The 20,703-nt window shown below is 39.6% G+C and overlaps 1 protein-coding gene across 1 annotated transcript; it reads left to right on the forward strand.

The window, feature by feature from the left end:
• Window positions 1-2,447: 2,447 nt before the first annotated feature.
• LOC309496365 (uncharacterized protein) lies at window positions 2,448-10,532 on the forward strand (the record flags this gene model as incomplete). The annotated part of the gene is made up of 8 exons (XM_082166359.1): window positions 2,448-2,631; window positions 3,763-3,972; window positions 4,193-4,431; window positions 5,594-5,703; window positions 5,799-6,115; window positions 8,808-9,005; window positions 10,135-10,221; window positions 10,303-10,532. The coding sequence occupies 8 exons, from the start codon at window positions 2,448-2,450 to the stop codon at window positions 10,530-10,532; spliced, it is 1,575 nt and encodes a 524-aa protein (XP_082022485.1).
• Window positions 10,533-20,703: the final 10,171 nt, after the last annotated feature.

Here is a 20,703-nt window from a genome sequence, read left to right on the forward strand (position 1 = left end):
CAGGTTAACATACTCTGCTGGGAGATACACATCCTGGTCCCTCAGACACCTCTCGATGACGCTGTGAACTGTTGTGGCAGTTTAATTCACTAAACAATCATCTTTGGCATAAGAGATAGTCTGGAATCAAATGATCATTAAAAAGTAATTTATTGTCTTGCAAGAGGCCCAATTGCCACACAGAGGTAGACAGTACAGTCTGTGAAACAAGTGCGACCAGGAGGGAGGGGCAGGCCAGTCTTTATACTCTGTTATTGTTATCTTCCAAGGTTCTTTAAACTCCAGAGATGGATAAGACACCACCAGTGATCCTATTATACTGAACTTTAGTTTAGCTTAACTTACAGCCTGCAAGTCCTAAATTGGACAGCCCTTTGACCTTAGGGGTCAGGGCTTCAGCCTTCAAAGCTCTCCCCCTCTTCTCCTGCTTCGCAGGCGTTTCACATCAATCATTATATCACATAGTCAGCAACACACATAGTAGTCAATCTAGTGTATGTTAATGAAAATCAAAGTAAGTAATGAAAATCAAAAATCTCCCATTACACTCCTCCCTTTTTATCATTCATTGATAATTGTTTCATCAAAAACACTAATAATCATAATGAAACGTACCAAGTTCAAGTCTTACATCACACTTATACTTCTCATTTCTGAATTTCATATAACTGATCATACTCTTAAACTTTGTAGACAAAAAGATTAAAATTAAAACTATTAGGCAAAAACATTAGAATTAAAACTAGTTTGAAAAAAGATTAAAATGAAATAAGCTCAGGCTATTTTTTCAGGGATAGACCCTTAATTTTACAGCAAGCAGATAAAGGTTTATTCTGGAACCGGGCTAGACGAACGAGCTCTGTCATTGCATCCCCAACACTATAGGTCGGACCCTCAGTCATTACAGTATAAACAAGGAAAAGTTGGATTATATTTAGTAGGAAAACAAAACATGCTATAAAAACACAGATAAAGTAGATAGGAAAACTCCTCATATTCAAACCCTGTCCTTGTATGCCATCTCGTAACACGGATGGCTACTGCTTTTAACCCTCTAAAAACATCATAAAAATTCAACAAAAATGAAATAAGAAAAATAAAAACATAAACAAAAAACATTTACATGTTAGTGTAGCTTCCGCTATCACTATCATAGTCACATTTCCCTTCTCCAGTTTCCTCATCAGAAACCACTCCCATTTTTGTCAGTTTCACCCCTGTCCCCGCACTCACCAGTCTCTGTACTGAGCTGGAAACACATTTCAGAATGCATGGCAGGCAAAACAAAATCAACAATCCCATCGCTGATAGCTTGGCGTTTATTGATGTAGAGCTTCCTGCTGTTGCGGTTCCTCCTGGCCTTGTGATACCGCCGGGACCTTTCTGCAGTGATTGGCGTGTACCCACGTAGCTTTTTCTGCGACCTTCACGGCTGTGTACGTTATCAGAAGCACTTGGAATGGCCCCAACCACCTTTTCGCCTTCCAGCTTTTCCTCCTCAGATCACGGATCACCACGAAATCACCAGGTTTGATCTTATGCAGGAATGTGATGTTGATGTCAACATCTGTTGATGGCAATCTCTGTTTACCTCCCTCTACCCCCATGAATGGGGGTTTTCCAAACAGTATTTCAAACGGGCTCAAATTTGGTTTGATCCTTTTCCTCATTCTCATGTACATCAGTACAATAGGGAGTGCTTTTACCCACGTGAGTCCAGTTTCCTCACAACACTTAGCCAATTTGTTCTTGATCGTCTGATTCTGTCTCTCAACAGCGCCCCCACTGGCAGGATGATAACTTGTGTGTGTTCTAATATCAATGCCCAAAAACTGACCCACTTGTTTTATTACCTCATTGACAAAATGTGTATGGAGGGATTATTGGGTCAGAATGAAAACTAAAAGTCTAAAACTAAAAGTCTTAAACGAAAACTAAAAGTCTAAATTTGAAACTAAAAGTCTAAGTCGAAAACTAAAAGTCGAAGTCGAAAATGAATTTGGTATTTAGGATTGGGCATTTGGTATTTAGGATTGGGCATTTGGTATTTAGGATAGGGCATTTTGTATTTAAGATTGGGCATTTGGGCATTTAGCCATTTAGGATTTAGGATTGGGCATTTAGGGATTTAGGATTGGGAATTTGGTATTTAGGATTGGGCATTTAATCATTTAGCCATTTAGGATTTAGGATTGGGGATTTGGGGATTTAGGATTGGGCATTTGAGGATTGAGGATTGGGCATTTGAGGATTGAGGATTGAGGAGTGTATGCAAATAAGGAGGCGTGGCCCAAATACTGGAGGCTGGGTTTGAAATGGCTGGTGCGCAAAGGCACCTTATGGACAGCAGAGGGAGCTCCCAGTGCTAAGGAGCACACTGGCAGAGCGTCCTCTTCAAAGTGGAAGTTGTCGTGCAGCTGCCATCCACGTTGGCTGCCATATTAACGATGGCAAAGCCAGAGCTAGCATCTTTGTTGAGACAGGCGCTGGACGTTTTGGACAAAGAAAAGGCTTCCAGTACCGGTGGAGAGGCTTCTTCCTCGACCAACACCTTTCCCTCGTCCATTTTACCAACACCGAACAGGTTCGGTCTAAACGCAACACCGACTCGCGCCCACCATGCTGTTCAAGGTAAGTTACATTAATGTTAGAAAAATATTAAGTGCAATGTGTATTTTCCTGTCAAAGTCAAGGTAACGTTACAGCAAAGAGTATAGTTACAGTTAAAAATGATGAGCGGATCCGCGTGCACTACGCGTCATCAATCCGAAAGTCGGCCATTTTGGAGGCACTGAACGTAAACAATGCCACTGAACTGAACGGACTCGCAAATTTGGCTGATTATTGCTGCTGAAAAATAGTCGAGTTTTGGTCTGTACTAATTGGTCGCATCGGGAAAAACATTTCGAGTTCTATAGACTGTCAAAAGTTAAAGAGAAGAGTGCAAAAAACTGATGAAAGGAGGCGTTTGTGGTTGAGTGAGGTAACGTAACGTTACAGCATAAACCACATGTGTAAATGAAGCGTTGACTATGGCTAAAATGTTGACGTAAGTTAACTATGGCTACATTCACACTGTCAGTCCAAATCCGATTATCTTTGTATCCGATTGGAATCTGATCTAAAGTTATGTCCACACACAGACACACACACACACTGTGTGTATCGCAACTGTTCAGATCTGAGTTGTGTGTTCATGCAGCTCTTTGTCAATATGGCAATGACATTGCGTTGATGGAGGTTTGCATTTGCAGATGATGTCTTATTTAAATTTTACAACATGGAAATGTGTAGCCGCCGCGCTGGACTACTGAGCCTCTACTGCAGAACTGTAGGAGGCTGGTATAACGTAACGGACAGAGTTGTGCATGAGACGAGGACCGCGAGTGAACAAGTATTATAATCAAATGTTTTATTAAATTCAGGTAGCATCGTAAATAATGATTTTCTCTGGCTTAAAATTCATACAGATTTCCATTTATATGGCATTAAATTTCATCCTAGGTGGTATTAAAAATGTCTTAAAATGTCTTAAATTTAACTTGGAGAATCCTGGGGGTACCCTGCTAGATGATTTAGCTGTTTTCTCCTCTGCCTCTTTTTATTTGATTGCTTTGCCATCCTGCTGTCTTAACACTAATAAAGATGGACTGGTTAATGTTGAAATGTAGAATATGATGGTATCTATCTATACACAAAACAATTTAGTTGTGATCAAATGATAGTTATGTAACTATGCTTTAACTGTGTGTCCCAACCTAGAAGAGGTGTCCAGAGTCTTTGCGCCATATAGCCGACCTGCAGCCAAAAAGAGGCCAGCATCTCCGTGGTCAATCAAACCATCTAGTACCACCTCATACACACACAAGTTCTTTTGTATGAGTAGCAGAAAGGATGACGAAGTGCCCTCACTGTCGTATAAAGAAACACTGTCAGCTGCTGGAATGGGGGAGCGTAAAATAGTATTCCCAGGTACGTTTAATAAGCCACTTTTAAGCTCAAGTACCGTGTGTGTGTTCAGAAGACTTTTAATTAGTTTTCGTTTTGAAATTTTAGACATTATAGATACTTAAAATATTGATGTATTACTTAACTTGCTATTGTTAGAATAAAGCCAGTTCATCTTGAGGTCATAAAGTTAAACTGCAAACCTAATTCACCACTCATAACCTTTGTACCTCTTTCTTTTAAGATAAACTTTGCAGTGCTATGGATTTTTCAGCACAGTTGGTCCACCACTATCCCAAACTCAGGGATGGGGGTGGTTATGAACTGCTTCACATTGTCGGTTCAACCAGAAGCAAGGTGCTTGAGGTTCTGCCCTGCCCAAAAAACGGATATTCCCCCATGTACCTTCTCAGTGCTGAAGCAGGACTTGGCAAAGCCACTATCTACATTAGACCTCTGCAAAAAGATCTGTGTCTAGAACCAGTGAGTTTACTTTACTATAAATTCTATAATGACCATTCCAGTTCAATTTCCTGTTACATACAATAATACAATTTTGATCAATTGATTTTTAGAAAGAGTAGGATTACCTGTTGAGTAATGTAGGTGCTTAGCACAATAGCAATATGATGCTAGATTGCAGTTATTTGGTCTGGGCTGCAGGTTTGTTGTCCATTGGAACTGTTCTGATTATCAAAGCTGTCTTAGGGGGCTTTCACACCTACCTTGTCCGGACTTTCTGAATTTTCAGTTATGTCCGAACCAAAAATACGAAACCTCCCCGGACCAAACAGACGAAATTTGGTCCGACAAAAAAAAAAGTAGTCTCGGTCTGGATCAAACTGAACCATGGTTTGGTTCATTTATGGTGTGAAAGCACTTTTTGGATGGTTCGGACTTTCAGACTATTTACAGAAAGTTCGGCGGTTGCCGTGTAAACCGTAAACAAACAAATGCACGGGGAAATGCATTGATATAAGGACACAATTATAAATCTCCCGTGACAGCTCATCTTTTCAAACAGACGGCCACTATAGAAGCTCACCGCCACCCATCTCTTTGGTCTCTCCTCAAACGGAGGTGCAGAAGATTGCTTGCTGTCTTCTCCTCCTTTTCTGTCAGCAACGTTATAATGTTCGCACAACAAGGACGTTTAATTGTGAATTTGAACTAGCCTTCAGTATAGTTGGTGCTGCAGGTGTAACGCCATAATAATAACAATATAGTGGCAAATATGCATTATGTAATTTTTTTATTCATCCATTTTTATCAAAGCTCCCGCTGAACTGTTTAATAACTGTTTAATAAACAAAACAATGTTAACAATGTTAAGTATAGGGAGACGCAGCCCACATATATGATGACGACAGTACGCAAGTATTTCATGTAAAGTCCTTTAGTGCGGTCGCAGAATTGCAGTGTGAAACCAGACCAAAACTAACCGAATGTATCAAAACATGAACTTTGGTTCGGACCTTGGTGCGGACTTTCAGGTGTGAAAACCCCCTTATGCACAATCTGAAAGAGTGCAGTGTTTCCTTTAATAATTACAGTGTGTCTGTTATGATCGTTGTTTGATGAATGTGTTAACTTAACATTTCAATTCCATGTTTATTTGTTAGTTTGTTTTAACTTCTTATTCTAGGTATGGGGGAGTTCTGCTGATGAAAATGATGGACCTATGGTTGAATGCATGTATTGCCACAACAGTTTCAAACATTGCAATATGCAGGATCACATAGACATTTGTACAAGGTATGTTATATTGTTATATTGAAATTATTTATCATTTAAATAAAAATTCGAGTTTCTTTAAATGTGTGTATTGTTAATCTCTTCTTAAATTTCAGAGATTTTGGCAACACAGAAACTCCCAAGGTACAAGCTGAGGCTGACAACCATGGAAAGATGGACACCAGTACAGAAAGACAGGCAACACCAGAGGCCAGTGGTCATAGACACACACAAAGTGAGGCTGACATGCACATGCAGATGCAGATTGAAAGCAGGCAACACACTGAGAGACAGACTGATAGATGGCCACAAACCGACAGTGACCCACACAGACTCAGGAGGCAATCAAGTCAGAGAGAAGAACAGCCATCATGCAGCAGTAACAGTGATTCAGTAAACATCTTTCTATCTCCTGAAAAAAGTCATAATGCCGGTATGTTCAAGAGCTTTTCTTATAGTTGACCCTTTTACCTTCTACAAAGTGTTGATATGGTCTTATACAGTAGACTGCCTTGCTAATAATATCTGTCAGTGATTGATCTTGGAGGTTAAGAGCATTTTCTAAAGCCTCGAATATACTCAGGAGCGAACGCGGACAAGGACAGCTGCGGACACGGACTACCGTACTTCTGTTTATACTTCCTTCTGCAGATTTATTTTTTTTGTCTCGCATGCATGGAAAAGTATAATCCTTGCATAAGGGCGTACTCACACTAGGCCCGGATGCCTTGTACCGTGCCCGAGCACGATTGTCCCCACTGGCCTGCGCTCACACCGCGCCTAACGATCCGAGCCATAGCATGTTTACGTCATGCCATATATTGATTTGTTTGTGGCAGCCCGCTTAACCACTGATATAATAATAATAATACTAACTAGAATGTACATTTCCTGAAGAAAATGTGAAGTGGTGCTTGCAGTGGCAAAACTAGCCACTGGGCAGATGCTAACACAATTAACATGTTGTGATACCATGATATACCACGTTTTAACATTGTTTACCACGATTTACCATGTTTCTAAGATGATTTACTACGATTTACCACATTCCAGCATGATTTACTATGATTAACATGTTGTTAAAATGATGCTAGCATGATTAGCATGTTGTTAACATGATTAGCATGTTGGTAGAATGATGCTAGCATGTTTTTAACAAGATGTTAACATGATTATTATTTTGCTAGCATGTTTTTAGCCAGATGCTAACATGATAAGCATGTTGCTAGCATTATGCTAGCTTGATTAACATGTTGCTAGCATGATGCTAGCTTGATTAGCATGTTGCTAGCATGATGCTAGCTTGATTAGCATTATGTTAGCATTATGCTAGCTTGATTAACATGTTGCTAGCATGATGCTAGCTTGATTAGCATGTTGCTAGCATGATGCTAGCTTGATTAGCATGTTGCTAGCATGATGCTAGCTTGATTAGCATTATGTTAGCATGATGCTAGCTTGATTAGCATGTTGGTAGCTTGATGCTAGCATTATTAGCATGTTGCTAGCATGTTTTTAGCTAGACGCTAACATGATTAGCATGTTGCTAGCATAACGCTAGCTTGATTAGCATGTTGCTAGCATGATGCTAGCTTGATTAGCATGTTGCTAGCATAATGCTAGCTTGATTAACATTATGTTAGCATGATGCTAGCTTGATTAGCATGTTGGTAGCTTGATGCTAGCATGATTAGCATGTTGCTAGCATGTTTTTAGCTAGACGCTAACATGATTAGCATGTTGCTAGCATAACGCTAGCTTGATTAGCATGTTTTGCTAGCATGATGCTAGCTTGATTAGCATTTTGCTAGCATTATGATAGCTTGATTAGCATGTTGCTAGCATGATGCTAGCATGATTAGTATGTTGCTAGCATTTTTTAGCAAGATGCTGTTGCCAGGTGGTGGTTGCTAGGGTTTTCTGGGTGGTTGCTATGGTGTTGCTAGGCAGTTGCTAAGGTGTTCTGGGTGGTTGCTAGGCAGTTGCTAGGGTATTCTTGGTGGTTGCTAGCCAGTTGCTAGGGTATTCTTGGTGGTTGCTAGGGCATTGCTAGGTGGTTGCTATGGTGTTGCTAGGCAGTTGCTAGGGTGTTCTGGGTGGTTGCTAGGCGTTCTGGGTGGTTACTAGGCAGTTGCTAGGTGTTCTGGGTGGTTGCTAGGCAGTTGCTAGGGTGTTCTGGGTGGTTGCTAGAGTTTTTTGGTGGTTACTAGAGCATTTCTAGACGTTGCTAGGGTGTTCAGGGTGGTTGCTAAGGTATTTTTGGTAGTTGCTATGGTGTTACTAGGTGGTTGGTAGTTGTCAAATATGGTTACTATGGAGTTTTTATAGAGTTCTTAAAATCTTTAATAACGAGTTCCTTCAGTACGGCACTCGGCCTGCGGCCTCGTGCCTATGGCCGAATAGGCACAAGCATGGAGCAATATCGCAAGGCTACGAGTGTGATATTGCTTTAAAAAATGTAAAAAAAAAATTTTTATATTATTTATTGGTTTAGGGTGGTTGCTAGGGAGCTCAGAGTGGTTGCTAGGGTGCTGTAACTGGTTGCTAGGGTGTGGCTATGACGATTTTAGGCCATTACTTATTGGCTGCTTGATAATATAAATCCTCTGAGGGAGAGAGAGAGGGAGAGAAACGCAGGGGTGTCAGGCCCTTTGGAGTGGTGTGTGTGAAAACGGCAGTTGGGATTCAAATGTTTTTAGAACTCCCCATGCAAAGTCAATGGGACTTTTTTGGCCGCTTTTTCGTCCGCTGTGCGAACATCGTACACCCGATCGCTTAGAAAAGATATAGCACACCTCTCCTCAATGAGCCGCTCGATTTGACACCTCACTCAGGGGTCTGTGACAAACGGTGCGGGGCGCATTACGCGCCAAACTTTGTCCAGAATAATAATAATAAAAAAAAGAATAATAAGTATGAGCGACAATAACAATAGTGTTGCTTTGAAAAGCACCACTAATAATAATTAATTAACCCCTACTTGCTCCTGTGGCATGCAACCTCTGACATGTATAGAAATTGTAAGTCAGCTAAATTAATAAATGTAATTATTATTATTATTATTATTATTATTAAATGTATAATAACTGACTGGTTTTTGATTTTCTCTCCAATATAATTTTCAGAATGGAAAGCTGAAAAGGATCCAGAAAGGGCAGCTGAGATTTACAGAAGGGATTTACTGCAACAATCAGAAACATTCAGGAGTCTGAAAGTTGTAATGGACATGCATGAGAGCCAGGAGGAGAAAGAGCGTGCGGTTGTGGTTTTCTACAAGCAAAATAACATCAACTGGGCCAGTCCATTTTGTGTGTTTTTGAAAGGTACTATTCAGTGTTTCCAACAGAATTGGATAGTATAAGTGATTATACTTTATTAAATAATATAGTATACAAGATAGATGATATTTCATCTCCGCTGATATTTCATAGTTTTCACAAGACGTTTTTTGCTCGTTTTTCTGAATTGACACCTCAAAATCCCCAGAAAGATGTCATTTAGCTTGATTTCATGGAAGCAAACATGTCTCACCAGTTTAGTTTAATCCAGTTGAGTTTGGTTTGGGTTTCAGACATTGAGAGATACTCCTGTCTTTAACTAATATAGATGGTATTGTTATTTGTTTATTGACACTGTCTTGAAATCATACAGGCCTAGCACAGTTGTGATTAGAGGGTCGGCTGATTAGCAGCAGCCACCATGGCCTACTTCATGCAGGTTAGAGCATCTTACTGGATTTTGAGGTTTCTCGTTGACTTAGAAAAACTGAGCAGGATTGTTTGTTCGTGAAAGCGTATCCGGCAATTCTGAGAATATTATCTTGTTAATACTAAAAAACAAACCAGAATATTTTTCCCAATTGAATTACTTCTGTACAATTCTAATCAAGTAATGGGCAATATAGAGAATTGAAAATTAATGGACAACTATTTTGATAATCAATTAATTGTTTGTCATTTTTTTAAAGCAAAAATGTGAAACATACTGATTTCATCTTCTTAAATATAAGGGATTTCTGCCATTTCTGAGTGAAGGGTATTTGGGGTTTTGTACTGTTGGTTGGAAAAAATAAGCAATTTGAAGATGTCACTTTGGGCTCTGTATAATTGTGATGAGCATTTTTCACAATTTCTTGACATTTTATAGACTAATTTTTTAATTGTGAAGATAGTATAATGAAAATAATCGTTAGGTGCAACCCTAATGGATATATGGCATTGATAACCCCTAAGATCCTTAATGTAACTTTCTTTACTACTACATCATGCCTTTTTTTCACAAAAAATGACCAAATCCACAGACTACTGTCAGTAGTTAATGGCAGTATAAAGGGTTGTGGTTACTGCTTTGTTCCAGGTGTCAGTAAGTGGCATATTCAAGCACAAATGATTTGTAATAGTAATATATTCATTCCAAAAAATAATGTAATGCATCTCTCAACTCATGTTACAGGTGATCCCGCAGTGGGAGATGGAGTGAACAGATTCTTTTTCACATTTGGGATTTCAAAACTCCAGTCTGGATTCAGTTTTGGCCTAGGTATATAATGTATATTTGGTTGTGTTACTATGTGTCTCGAATAAAATACAATATATTTACTTTTTTTTTTTTTTTTTTAAGATGACACCAACAAAAGTTTGCTCTTTGTTGGTGAGGAAGACCACCTGGTGCCTTCCACCTCTACTTTCCTGCTGGAAGGCGATATCTTTCATGTTGCTGGATGGATTATTGGGCACTCCTTTTTAAATGGGCGGACCCAGGCTGACTGGATTAAGCCAAGCCATTTTGGACTTGATTTCTGGAAAAGAAGACACAAACCAGCTTGCACCTCAAGACAGCCCAGACATTGATGTGAGGGAAGTTGTCACTCTGGTATGTCTTTGTTGTTGTTGTTTGATATTATACATTATAATTTCTTTCGCTGTATGTTTGGGGTGGTTGTCATGCTGCTGAAAGCTAAAAGATCACTGACTTTGTGTAAGTGTACCTAGAAGAACTTATGCTGTCTTGAAGACAAAGGATGGTCACGCCAAATATTCTTGTGATTTATATTTTGTTTCTGTTCACTCACTTTGCATTTTAATTGATAAATATAATCTATTAACATTTCTATTTTTTAAATCATTCTTACTTTACAGCAGGTTCAATTTTTAAATGTCAAACTACATTTTTAGTCAGTTGAATTTGGATAATCCTATTCAGGTGATTACTCAAAGGATCCGTCAGATCAAGCAACTGAAAAAAGGCCTGAAAGACACTGGAGTTATGCAACTTCTTAAGGAAAAACCAGAGACTGTTGCCGTTCTTTTCCCCCGTTCATCGAGCCTGGTGGTCATGCCAGAGGTACCATGTCTACATTATTAATCCTATGCCATTCATTCAAGATGTTTGGTAGTATCACACAAGATATAGTATTTCAGTTTGAGAGTTTATATGCCATCCATTCTGATGGTTTTGTATCTACCTTCACATTTACCTAGATGATTCTTGAACGAGTCATCTGGCCTTCAAATGATAGCTCTGACAGTGAGCAGGAGTGCAACATTGAACTGCAGTGCTCTGCTCTCGCATTTTTCCGGCAGTACGTGGAAAATGGTAAGTTAAGTAATAACTTGTCACGTAAGAAATAACGGTAAGGTTGCTTCCATACTGGTACACATGAACCTGAATTTCCATAGTTTAAAATGTAACTTTACATATTTTATGCCCAACACACATCATCTATCCTCCCGGATAGTTTTGTTGTGAGGTTAAATAAATCTGCCATAAATGTCTTCCATCAGTTCAATACTGTACCATTGTCAGGCAATGGTACACACTGTGTAGCTATTTTATTGTTGTGTTTAAGGCACAAAAAAATTACATATGAACAATTCTGAAAGCAGCATCAGAATCCTTTGGTATTTGTAAAATATTTCTCAAAAAATGACAACTCCAAGGTCACTCGGAGTTCAAACCTCCACCAAAGCATAATAGTCCACTTAAATTTGTTTTTCGTTCCTCAGGTAAGCCTTTTTTTGCACATGATGCATTCAAGGACTGACAGAGATTGAAAAATCCAATAACAATTCATTTAATTAATATTTATATACAGGTAGATGATATATGGTGTAATTTTGGCAATTCTTGGTCTGGATCCACTCCTAAATTTAATAGTTCCTCCCTTTACCTGTGTTACACCAGTTTGGGGGAAATTGGCCTGGTAGCTTTTGCACAATGCAGCTGACAAACAGACAGACAAGCATTGAAAACATCCTTTGTGGAGATAACGAGTTAGGAGTTAGGTGGATTATTATAACTGTCAGTGTCAGTACTTTTATTTATCTATTGTCGTAAATTGTGTATTGGTTGTGAGATTAAAACAATGAAGTTTCATACAGAAAACAGACCATTATGGATTTTTAAATGTTGTCTTTGTCATTTTTCCATAGCCAATTCAGAGAGTTTGAAAAACCTCCTCAAGTTTTGGGTTGGCTGGGTGGTCTTTCCACAACACCTCTACATTGAGGTTACCTCTGGTCTGCTGCCAAAGTCCAAGACCTGCTATGAGACCTTGCAAATTCCGGGACATCATACAGGCTTCAGCAACTTCAAAGAAGCTCTTGAAGGAGCTGTTCATACAGCAGACACTGGATTTGGGTTTATCTAGCTACTCGAGGGACAGTTTCAAGGAGTTGTTTATCCTTTTTATGTAGCAGTGTTACATATTGACATGTTCATTTCAACCCAATGCACTTATGTAAACATGGCTATATTTACAGTTATGATTTCATTGTTAGCCAATAAGTTGTAGAAATAAGGTGGTAAGGTTTATAGCAATGTGTCAACAAGACCATTCTCTTTGATACATTTAAGAAATGTTAATATATTTTTGAAATGTATTGCTGTTCTTAACATTACTAGTGCTTCTTACAATGTTCATTTAAGGGGATTACTGATCGTACTAAAAACAAACTTTGCAAAGCACATAAATCTCTTGTTTATGTATAGCACTAATTATGTGTTAAAAATGATGCTAATCCAAATGCTATGAGAATGGACCAAATGGTGGACTATGTTAGACAGCAACTGCTGGAACTGACAGAGCAAACTGAGCAAGCCATCGTTAGTACGGACTTTATTTTGTACCGGGTTGACTGGCTGTTGGAAAGGATAGGGCAGGTCTCAGCTCTCACAAACTCAGCGTTTCCCCAAGAGTTTGTTTCTGCGTTGGAATCAGTTCGACAGGCTATCCACCTTGAAATGTCCACGGCAGCTGAAGGTGGAACCGCGTATCGAAGTCAGACACGGGACGAACATACAGGATCAGGACGCCCTGCAATACCAATATCTATTAATGTCATATGCAAGTATCTTGAGCTGCGCATTCCTGTTACTAAGATAGCCCTTGCTTTAAAGGAACACTCCACCGTTTTTTGAAATAGGGCTTATTCACCTTCTTTCCTACATTTAGATAGGTGGGCAAATGCATTTTTGTCTCAGTGCATGCATTGTTTTAGTTTGACAGGGTCGGCGCTAGCTTAGCTTAGCATAATGAATGGAATCCTTTGTTGCCAGCTAGCATGTCCTGAGTAAAAGTGATATAACATTTTTTAAAAACCCACCTAATTACTTCTTGTGGCCTGCGTATTCACAACAAGTACAAATAGCGATGCAGATTAACACTAGACGATTTCCTATGCAGATATTGACTTGGGACTATATTAGGGGGAAGCACAGGTGAAGCACTGCTACTTGGGCGCAGAGATATCACACCCAAGTAGCAGTGCTTCGCCTGTGCTTCCCCCTAATATAGTCCTTAATATATAAGTCAATATTTGCCTAGGAAATCGCCTAGTGTTAATCTGCATCACTATTTGTACTTGTTGTGAATACGCAGGCCACAAGAAGTAATTAGGTGGGTTTTTTAATTTTTTTATATCACTTTTACTCAGGACATGCTAGCTGGCAACAAAGGATTCCATTAATTGTGCTAAGCTAAGCTAGCGCCGACCCTGTCAAACTAAAACAATGCATGCACTGAGACAAAAATGCATTTGCCCACCTATCTAAATGTAGGAAAGAAAGTGAATAAGCCCTATTTCAAAAAACGGTGGCGTGTTCCTTTAAGGGTGTCTGAAAAAACAATATGGAGAAGAATGCGAGACCACGACATAAGGTTTGTAATTTTAATTTAAAGTTTAACTATCTGAGTTTTATTTAGAGATAGAGAGAATGAGTGTTCCGGATTTTTTTGGCGGGGGCTCGATGACGCCCTGGAGCCCCTGAGCTCCTGGACACGCCCCTACCTGATGACGCACTGGAGCCGCTGAGGCTCGCTCCTCCCCTAACAATATAAATAGAGCACATTCAGTTTGCTGCATTTCACGGCATTTCATTCAGTTTTCTTTTCCGATCGCGAGTTACTGTCAGTACTATTACTATTACAGTACTATTAGTTACTACAGCCTACAGATAGCTAGCTGTGCCTTCGTCACGGAAATGCGTATTACCTGGATGCAATCACGTACAAAACAGATCGGTGTCCTTATTTAAACTTCCGAAAAACGATCACATCAACAACAAGAGGTGGATTCATTTTGTGAAGGGCCACCTTGATGGAGAGCTGAGGATCACCACCAACACCCGCATCTGTAACTTAGTGATCATTTTACACGGGATAGTTTTATAAATTCACTGATAATCCGCTGTTACTATAGAATGGGGCCGAACCGACTCGGCCTTCATCCTCCCGTAGCGCCGACAACTGGTGCCATCGTCGGCAGAGTTAGGATAGGAACCTTTCATTTATTTTGTTTTAGAAAATTATTATCCATTCCATCTTGGTCACAGACCAAATATCATTTTGTTACATAGTGTCCTAGTTGTTACAAAGTTACATTACTTCTCACAGTATTGCTAACATACGGTAATCAACAACCAGTCTTATTGTGTTACCAAGTCTATTCCTTAATATTTCAGAATTTCAGACTTCTATGCTGACATGACTGATTCAGAACTTGATAAGATTATTTGTGACATTCAACACATGTTCCCCAACTGTGGCTACAAAATGGTTCAAGGACATCTAAATGGACTGGGCCTGAGGATCCAAAGTAAGAACCTATTTTTGTGTTTGAAAATACTTTTGCCAGTTATTTGAGAAAGATATTCTGGAAGGAAAAATGTTATTCATATTTCCAATAGCTATGTTATGGAGTGGGCATTTGAACAAGTTCAGGTTTATTTAAAGGCCAAAATCACTGTTTACAGTCTCAAAAAAAAATTAAAAGGTCTTTTTTTGCACTTGCCTTTCAGCACTACGAGTTCAACGGTCCATGAGGAGAAACGATCCTCAAGGAGTAATGGAGCGCTCATTGAGTCTTCACACAGTGAGAAGAAGATGCTATAGTGTGCCTGCTCCGAACAGCTTGTGGCACATAGATGGGAATCATAAATTAATCAGGCAAGTGTTGTGTAATTTGAAAAGCTGTATGGTAAATGGTCTGTATTTGTATAGCGCCTTACTAGTTTTTTTCGACCGCTCATATTCACACACATTCATACACCAATGAGCAGTCTAAGGTGCCAACTGGACACTGAAATGGAAAATAACAGCCATCAGGAGAAATTTGGGGTTCCATGGAGGACCCATGCTTGTTTATTCTCAACTGTTTTTAAAGGCAGTTAGGCTAGGTCACTTTCTTGTATAACCAGAAGGCAATGCTACTATTGCAACAACATGTAAAAAAAATGCACATTAACACATAACCATTTGTAGATGGGGCTGGTGAAAATGTTCATCAGAAAGCCCTCATTTTGTGAAACAAAGATTATCAAAATATTGACTTTACCCATCAAGTAGACTGAAAGCCTAATAATGTGACCTGGTAAAAAGAATGTTTAAGTGATTATGTGGTGTAAGAGTTATCTTTGCACAAACTGCTTATTTCGAGATCAATAACAGTCTCTGATATTGTATTGGCATCTCTTACAATCTCTTCACCCTTCGCAGGGAGCTTGATTGACAGGCGATCTAACCAATCATAATCCGCCATCCGCCATTTTGTCCGACAAAGCAGTCAGGAGAGATAGCAGATTAACATGGGAGGATTTGAACTTGAAAAACGGAGTGTACTGACGCCTTTCCGCGGTTTAAAACAACATTCCTTCTTATGTTCATTCATGTTTATTTGATGCTATAAATGAACTAGAAGGAAGAGATGATTGGTTCACAAGCAGCTTTAACTGATGCTCTACAGCGATCTGTCAGACACATTAAAGAGCCACAAAACGGTATGTATCGTTTAAATTTCTTTTAAAAAAAGACCAAATTTGAAAGGTGAGACTTTGTTTAATATCAAACGTAACCGAAAAGTAACCTGTTCTGTCCTGTCTGTCAGCGTGTTGTCAGTCTCCTCTCTGCTCCGCGATGTATTTTTCATTGCGTGAGAACATGGTGTGGCGTGAGAGCAGCGTAGCTTGTCGGATATAGAGCTGGTAAGTCCCGCCCATCCGTAAAACCCCACTGGACCTCTAGGTTGAAAAATCGTCAATGCAAGTGAATGGGAGAAAATAATTATTTTCTGGTGCCGTTTGAATTGTGCCATGAATGTGAACATATGTTGTCTGTGAATTTTTTTATATAATTTTTCATGTTACGAGTTTGACAGTATATGGTATGATTCTTCGGCTAGCAGTTGTGGAAAAGACATAACGAGAAAGACTACATGTCGCCTATGTGACGTCACCCCATAAAGTTGACTTACCCGTGGTTTTCACCAGCCTCAACGATTTTGTCCTCTCCCTGAAAGAAGGAGGTGAAGTGCACCAAAGACACAGCCATGTTTAGCGGGATCCGTGAGCTAGAGCCGTGTGCTAGTGGTGTTGACGTTTCAAACGCTTCGAGAGTTGTAGTCCACAAAGTGCTCTCACACAAAGTCTACCCGTATCAAACTTCTACCCGCTAAATTGTAGCATTCTTCACACGAAAGATTATATAAAAAATTCACAGACAACATATGTTCACATTCATGGCACAATTCAAACGGGACCAGAAAATAATTATTTTCTCCCATTCACTTGCATTGACGGTTTTTCAACTTTGAGGTCCAGCGGGGTTTTACGGAGGGGGCGGGACTTACCAGCTCTATAGGGACAGTAACTAAGGGGGGCGGGTCTTTGAGAAGGGTCAAATCATGACTACATTGTGCAAAATCATGTAATTTTTTTGTATATGTGAAAGACTGTTGGACAAGCCATGTATTCAGTGTTTGTCTCTTACACTTTTTTTTTTCTTTTTTTTTAATGTTTTACTATTTGTGTAGGTGGCGCATAGTTATCCATGGTGGCATTGATGGCTTCAGCAGACTTGTGGTGTATCTTGGTGCATCAACGAACAACAGGGCTGAGACTGTCTTAAATCTGTTCAAACATGCTGTCAGAAACTACGGGATTCCATCTCGTGTGCGGAGTGACAAAGGAGGTGAAAACAGAGATGTTGCTACTTTCATGGTGCACCACAGAGGAACCAATCGAAACTCTCACATCGCGGGACGCAGTGTACATAACCAGAGGTATGTAAAAAGCCAAGAATTGATTTTGTGTAGAGCAAGACACACATGCCAGCCACTGTGCTACTTCCATACATTTTGTTTTTCAAAAAACATATGACATTGAACAAACATAGAACAAACATAGAATGCTGTTCAAACATTAGATTACAGTGATAAAATAGTACCCTTTAAGTGTTAATTTTGGGACATAGACCGATATGTTCACGATAAGCAGTTTGTCTGCAAAAAATCTGCCAAACACAAACAAAAAATGTAGGCTATAGAACATAGATGTAAATAAGGACTGCTGCTTTGAATTTATGACAATGTGCCCTTGTTATAAATTACTCCACAATCAATTGTGGACAGTTAACAGCTTTTTCTTCCAACAGAATCGAGAGGCTGTGGCGAGATGTTTACATCTGTGTGTTGGATGTTTTCCATTCCCTCTTCTCATGTTTGGAAAGCATGGGTTTGCTACAGCCAGACAACGAGCTCCACCTGTATGCTCTCCACTGGGTCTTCATACCTGTGATCCAGTCCCATCTCGACTTCTTTGTCCAGGGATGGAACAACCACAGCATCCGAACTGCCAGGAATATGTCTCCCCAGCAAATGTGGCATGTGTTCAGGAACAGTGAAGATCTCATGCAGGTAGTGATTTTAACAGGGAAAATCCTCTGCTACACATCCACCAATGTGTCCCTGAGGAAGACAATTGTCTCCTAGTTGCTCCAGACGCATGCGACCTCTGACATGTATAGTAATTGTAAGTCGCTATGGATAAAATTGTCAGCTAAATCGCAGACGCGCACGTTACAATATCACATGCACACGACACGCCTGAAGCTCGCCTGAAGATTGCACGAAGCGTGATGGCAGAGAGAAAATCTAATAACAAGCTTCCAATTCCTCGGTTATTGCTATCTATGGATAGATTAACCAGGACAGCCTACCTCCGAGTCCATGGTGTTGATAGATGCTGAAGAGACGGACGCGTTCACAGAAAATCAGGTACACACGCAGTGGCGATGGGCGGGTGCTCGTTGGTAGTGGGGGAGGGGCATGAGAGTTGTAAACATTAAAAATTTTGGCTAAGTCCACTCAATCTGCCAGACTTGCCGACGGCAGCTTTAATAACAGTACTGACAATGATGTATTCCAGTGACAACAGAAAAGTAATTGTTCAGTAGCAGTACTCTAAATTATTTAAATACAGACAAAAGTGTAGACTAGTGTAGCATATACTCAGATTGAATTATTGTTGGCACAGTCGTGCCTTCTATTACCAATAATTTCTTGGTCTGAATATAATGTTATAAAGATGTTATAAAGAGATGTGATATGGTTTTATCATTTGGGATAAAAGAACAGAGAGAAACTTCTCTGTGTATGTTTAGACACCTGAAGTGGAGTACTGAGACAATGGGAACAGCTGACGAAAGGACTTCTGAGGACTACCTTTGAGGTCAGAAGTCATTTAAATTCGGGGATTCTAAAGGTCAGCTAGTGATAAATCGAAGCAAGCAGCAAGATATTTTTTGCCACAACACAACATTAGCTGCGGTTGCTCTGAAATGTCTGCAATCTCGGTAACAATGTCAACAATAATGTTTTCCCTGTTGATAAAATATTACATTAGAGAATGTTCCTGTAGTTGAATGATTCTTAAGTTGTCACTGGAATGCATTGTTGCAACTCATAAGCTTGCATTTACGCTCTGATTCTTGGCTTTTATTTGGATTTTGTACTGTTTACTTTTTAAAATGAGCCATTTTGCTCATCAACAGGTCAGTGAAGAATATGGGACTGACTGGAGTGGACCAAGTGCAGCAGGGGTGGACACTCATCTTGACATTCCAGAGATTGAGCTTCCAAGGCAGCTTACTGAAGCAGACTTTGCCCTTCTACCTCAACCAAACACAGAGCAACGTGACTACGGTGTTCAACTTTTTTGTGAAACTGTGGATGTATTGTCTAGATTATTGTAAGGAGAACCAGGGCATGTCCAAGATACAGCACAACTACAGTAACTACTACACAACTACAGTACTTCAGTTCATAGACGTTGGAACAGGGGGGGGGCGCCCAGGGGGTATATATATATATATATATATATATATATATACAGAATCTGAATCAGAATATGAATTAAAATGTTTGATTTAAGCCTACATTTCAAAATTTTGTGTCATAAAATTTCTTGTTTTTCTTTCTTGTTCCCTGGAGCATATGATCAACTGCTAAATTCAAATGTTGAATTTAGCCATAGACAGGCGCGCTCTGTCATATATCACAACTTTTCAGTGTTCATACTGTTTATTTTAGGTTTCAGACATATAAATTCACAAGTCCTAAAAAAAACAATACATTTAGAATTTAGAAGAGGTAATAATAATAATCCTTTCCATTATAATTCGACACGTTTTATTCACATCAGATACACATCGTGTAAGTAACTTTAATGTTTACTCTATTCTTTCTCCCAGTTCACCAGCCACTTACTTTTATGTATTTCGGGAGAATTCACGTGTTGTAAATCCAACAGATCCGATTCTCTGAACTGCGTCTGCGGCACAAACTAACATGGCGGCGCCCATCGCGCATACAGCTCAACTAACGCAATCGTTATAAAGGTGTTTAAACAACAATACACTTTCACTTGCATGAATAAAAAAGGAAAAATTACATAAAAACAGATCATCATTCATTCAGCGCTGTTGACTTAAGCACTCGAGCGTGGATAAACTGAAGGAGTGCTCCGTGGAGCTCGCTGAACTCCAGACACACACGCGTTTATGACCCTGCTCTGCGTAAACGCATTGCCTCTTTTGACATAGATTGCAAAAATTGGAGCGGCCACACTGAGCTGTGCGTAACACCCACACACGTGAAGTGAACGAGACAGGCTGTCCGGTACTGTCTGAAATGGTTAACTCTGTGGCGATGCATGTGCAAAACAGATTTAACTAATCATAAAGTCAATCAGGATACATAAAACAGCCTTCTATAGGCCTACACTACACACACACCCCGCCCCCCCTCTCACAATATTCCCACGTCCCTGCTTCAGTTGATGTTTTGGGTAGATAAGATTACTACTTTTGTTTCCTATTCTTTCTGTGATTCCTTTCTAGGTATGTTTTCATATTTCTGCAACATTTTATTCATGCCATTGTTTTAACTTCCCTTTCGGCTTCTGCTGCTTGCATAGCACTTTCATAAGATTGCACACTTAAATGCGTCTGTGGGTGGGTAGCCATGGTGCAGAACCACCACAAGTTGTAATAGACAGCACACAGGTATGGTCATAAAGAAGCTGCTTGTCTCTTGCCACGGCTTTCACAATATCACTGTGTACTGTTACAGTAGTTCTGTAGATTTCAAATGAGATTAATTTACTGTAACATGCCTGTTTTTTTATTTACTACACACTACTTGTATTATGCAACAAAAAAGAAAGATAATAAAGTGTTAGTTACTAGTC

Source organism: Leuciscus leuciscus (genome assembly GCF_965113295.1).
Source record: "Leuciscus leuciscus genome assembly, chromosome: 4".
Lineage (NCBI taxonomy): Eukaryota > Metazoa > Chordata > Actinopteri > Cypriniformes > Leuciscidae > Leuciscus > Leuciscus leuciscus.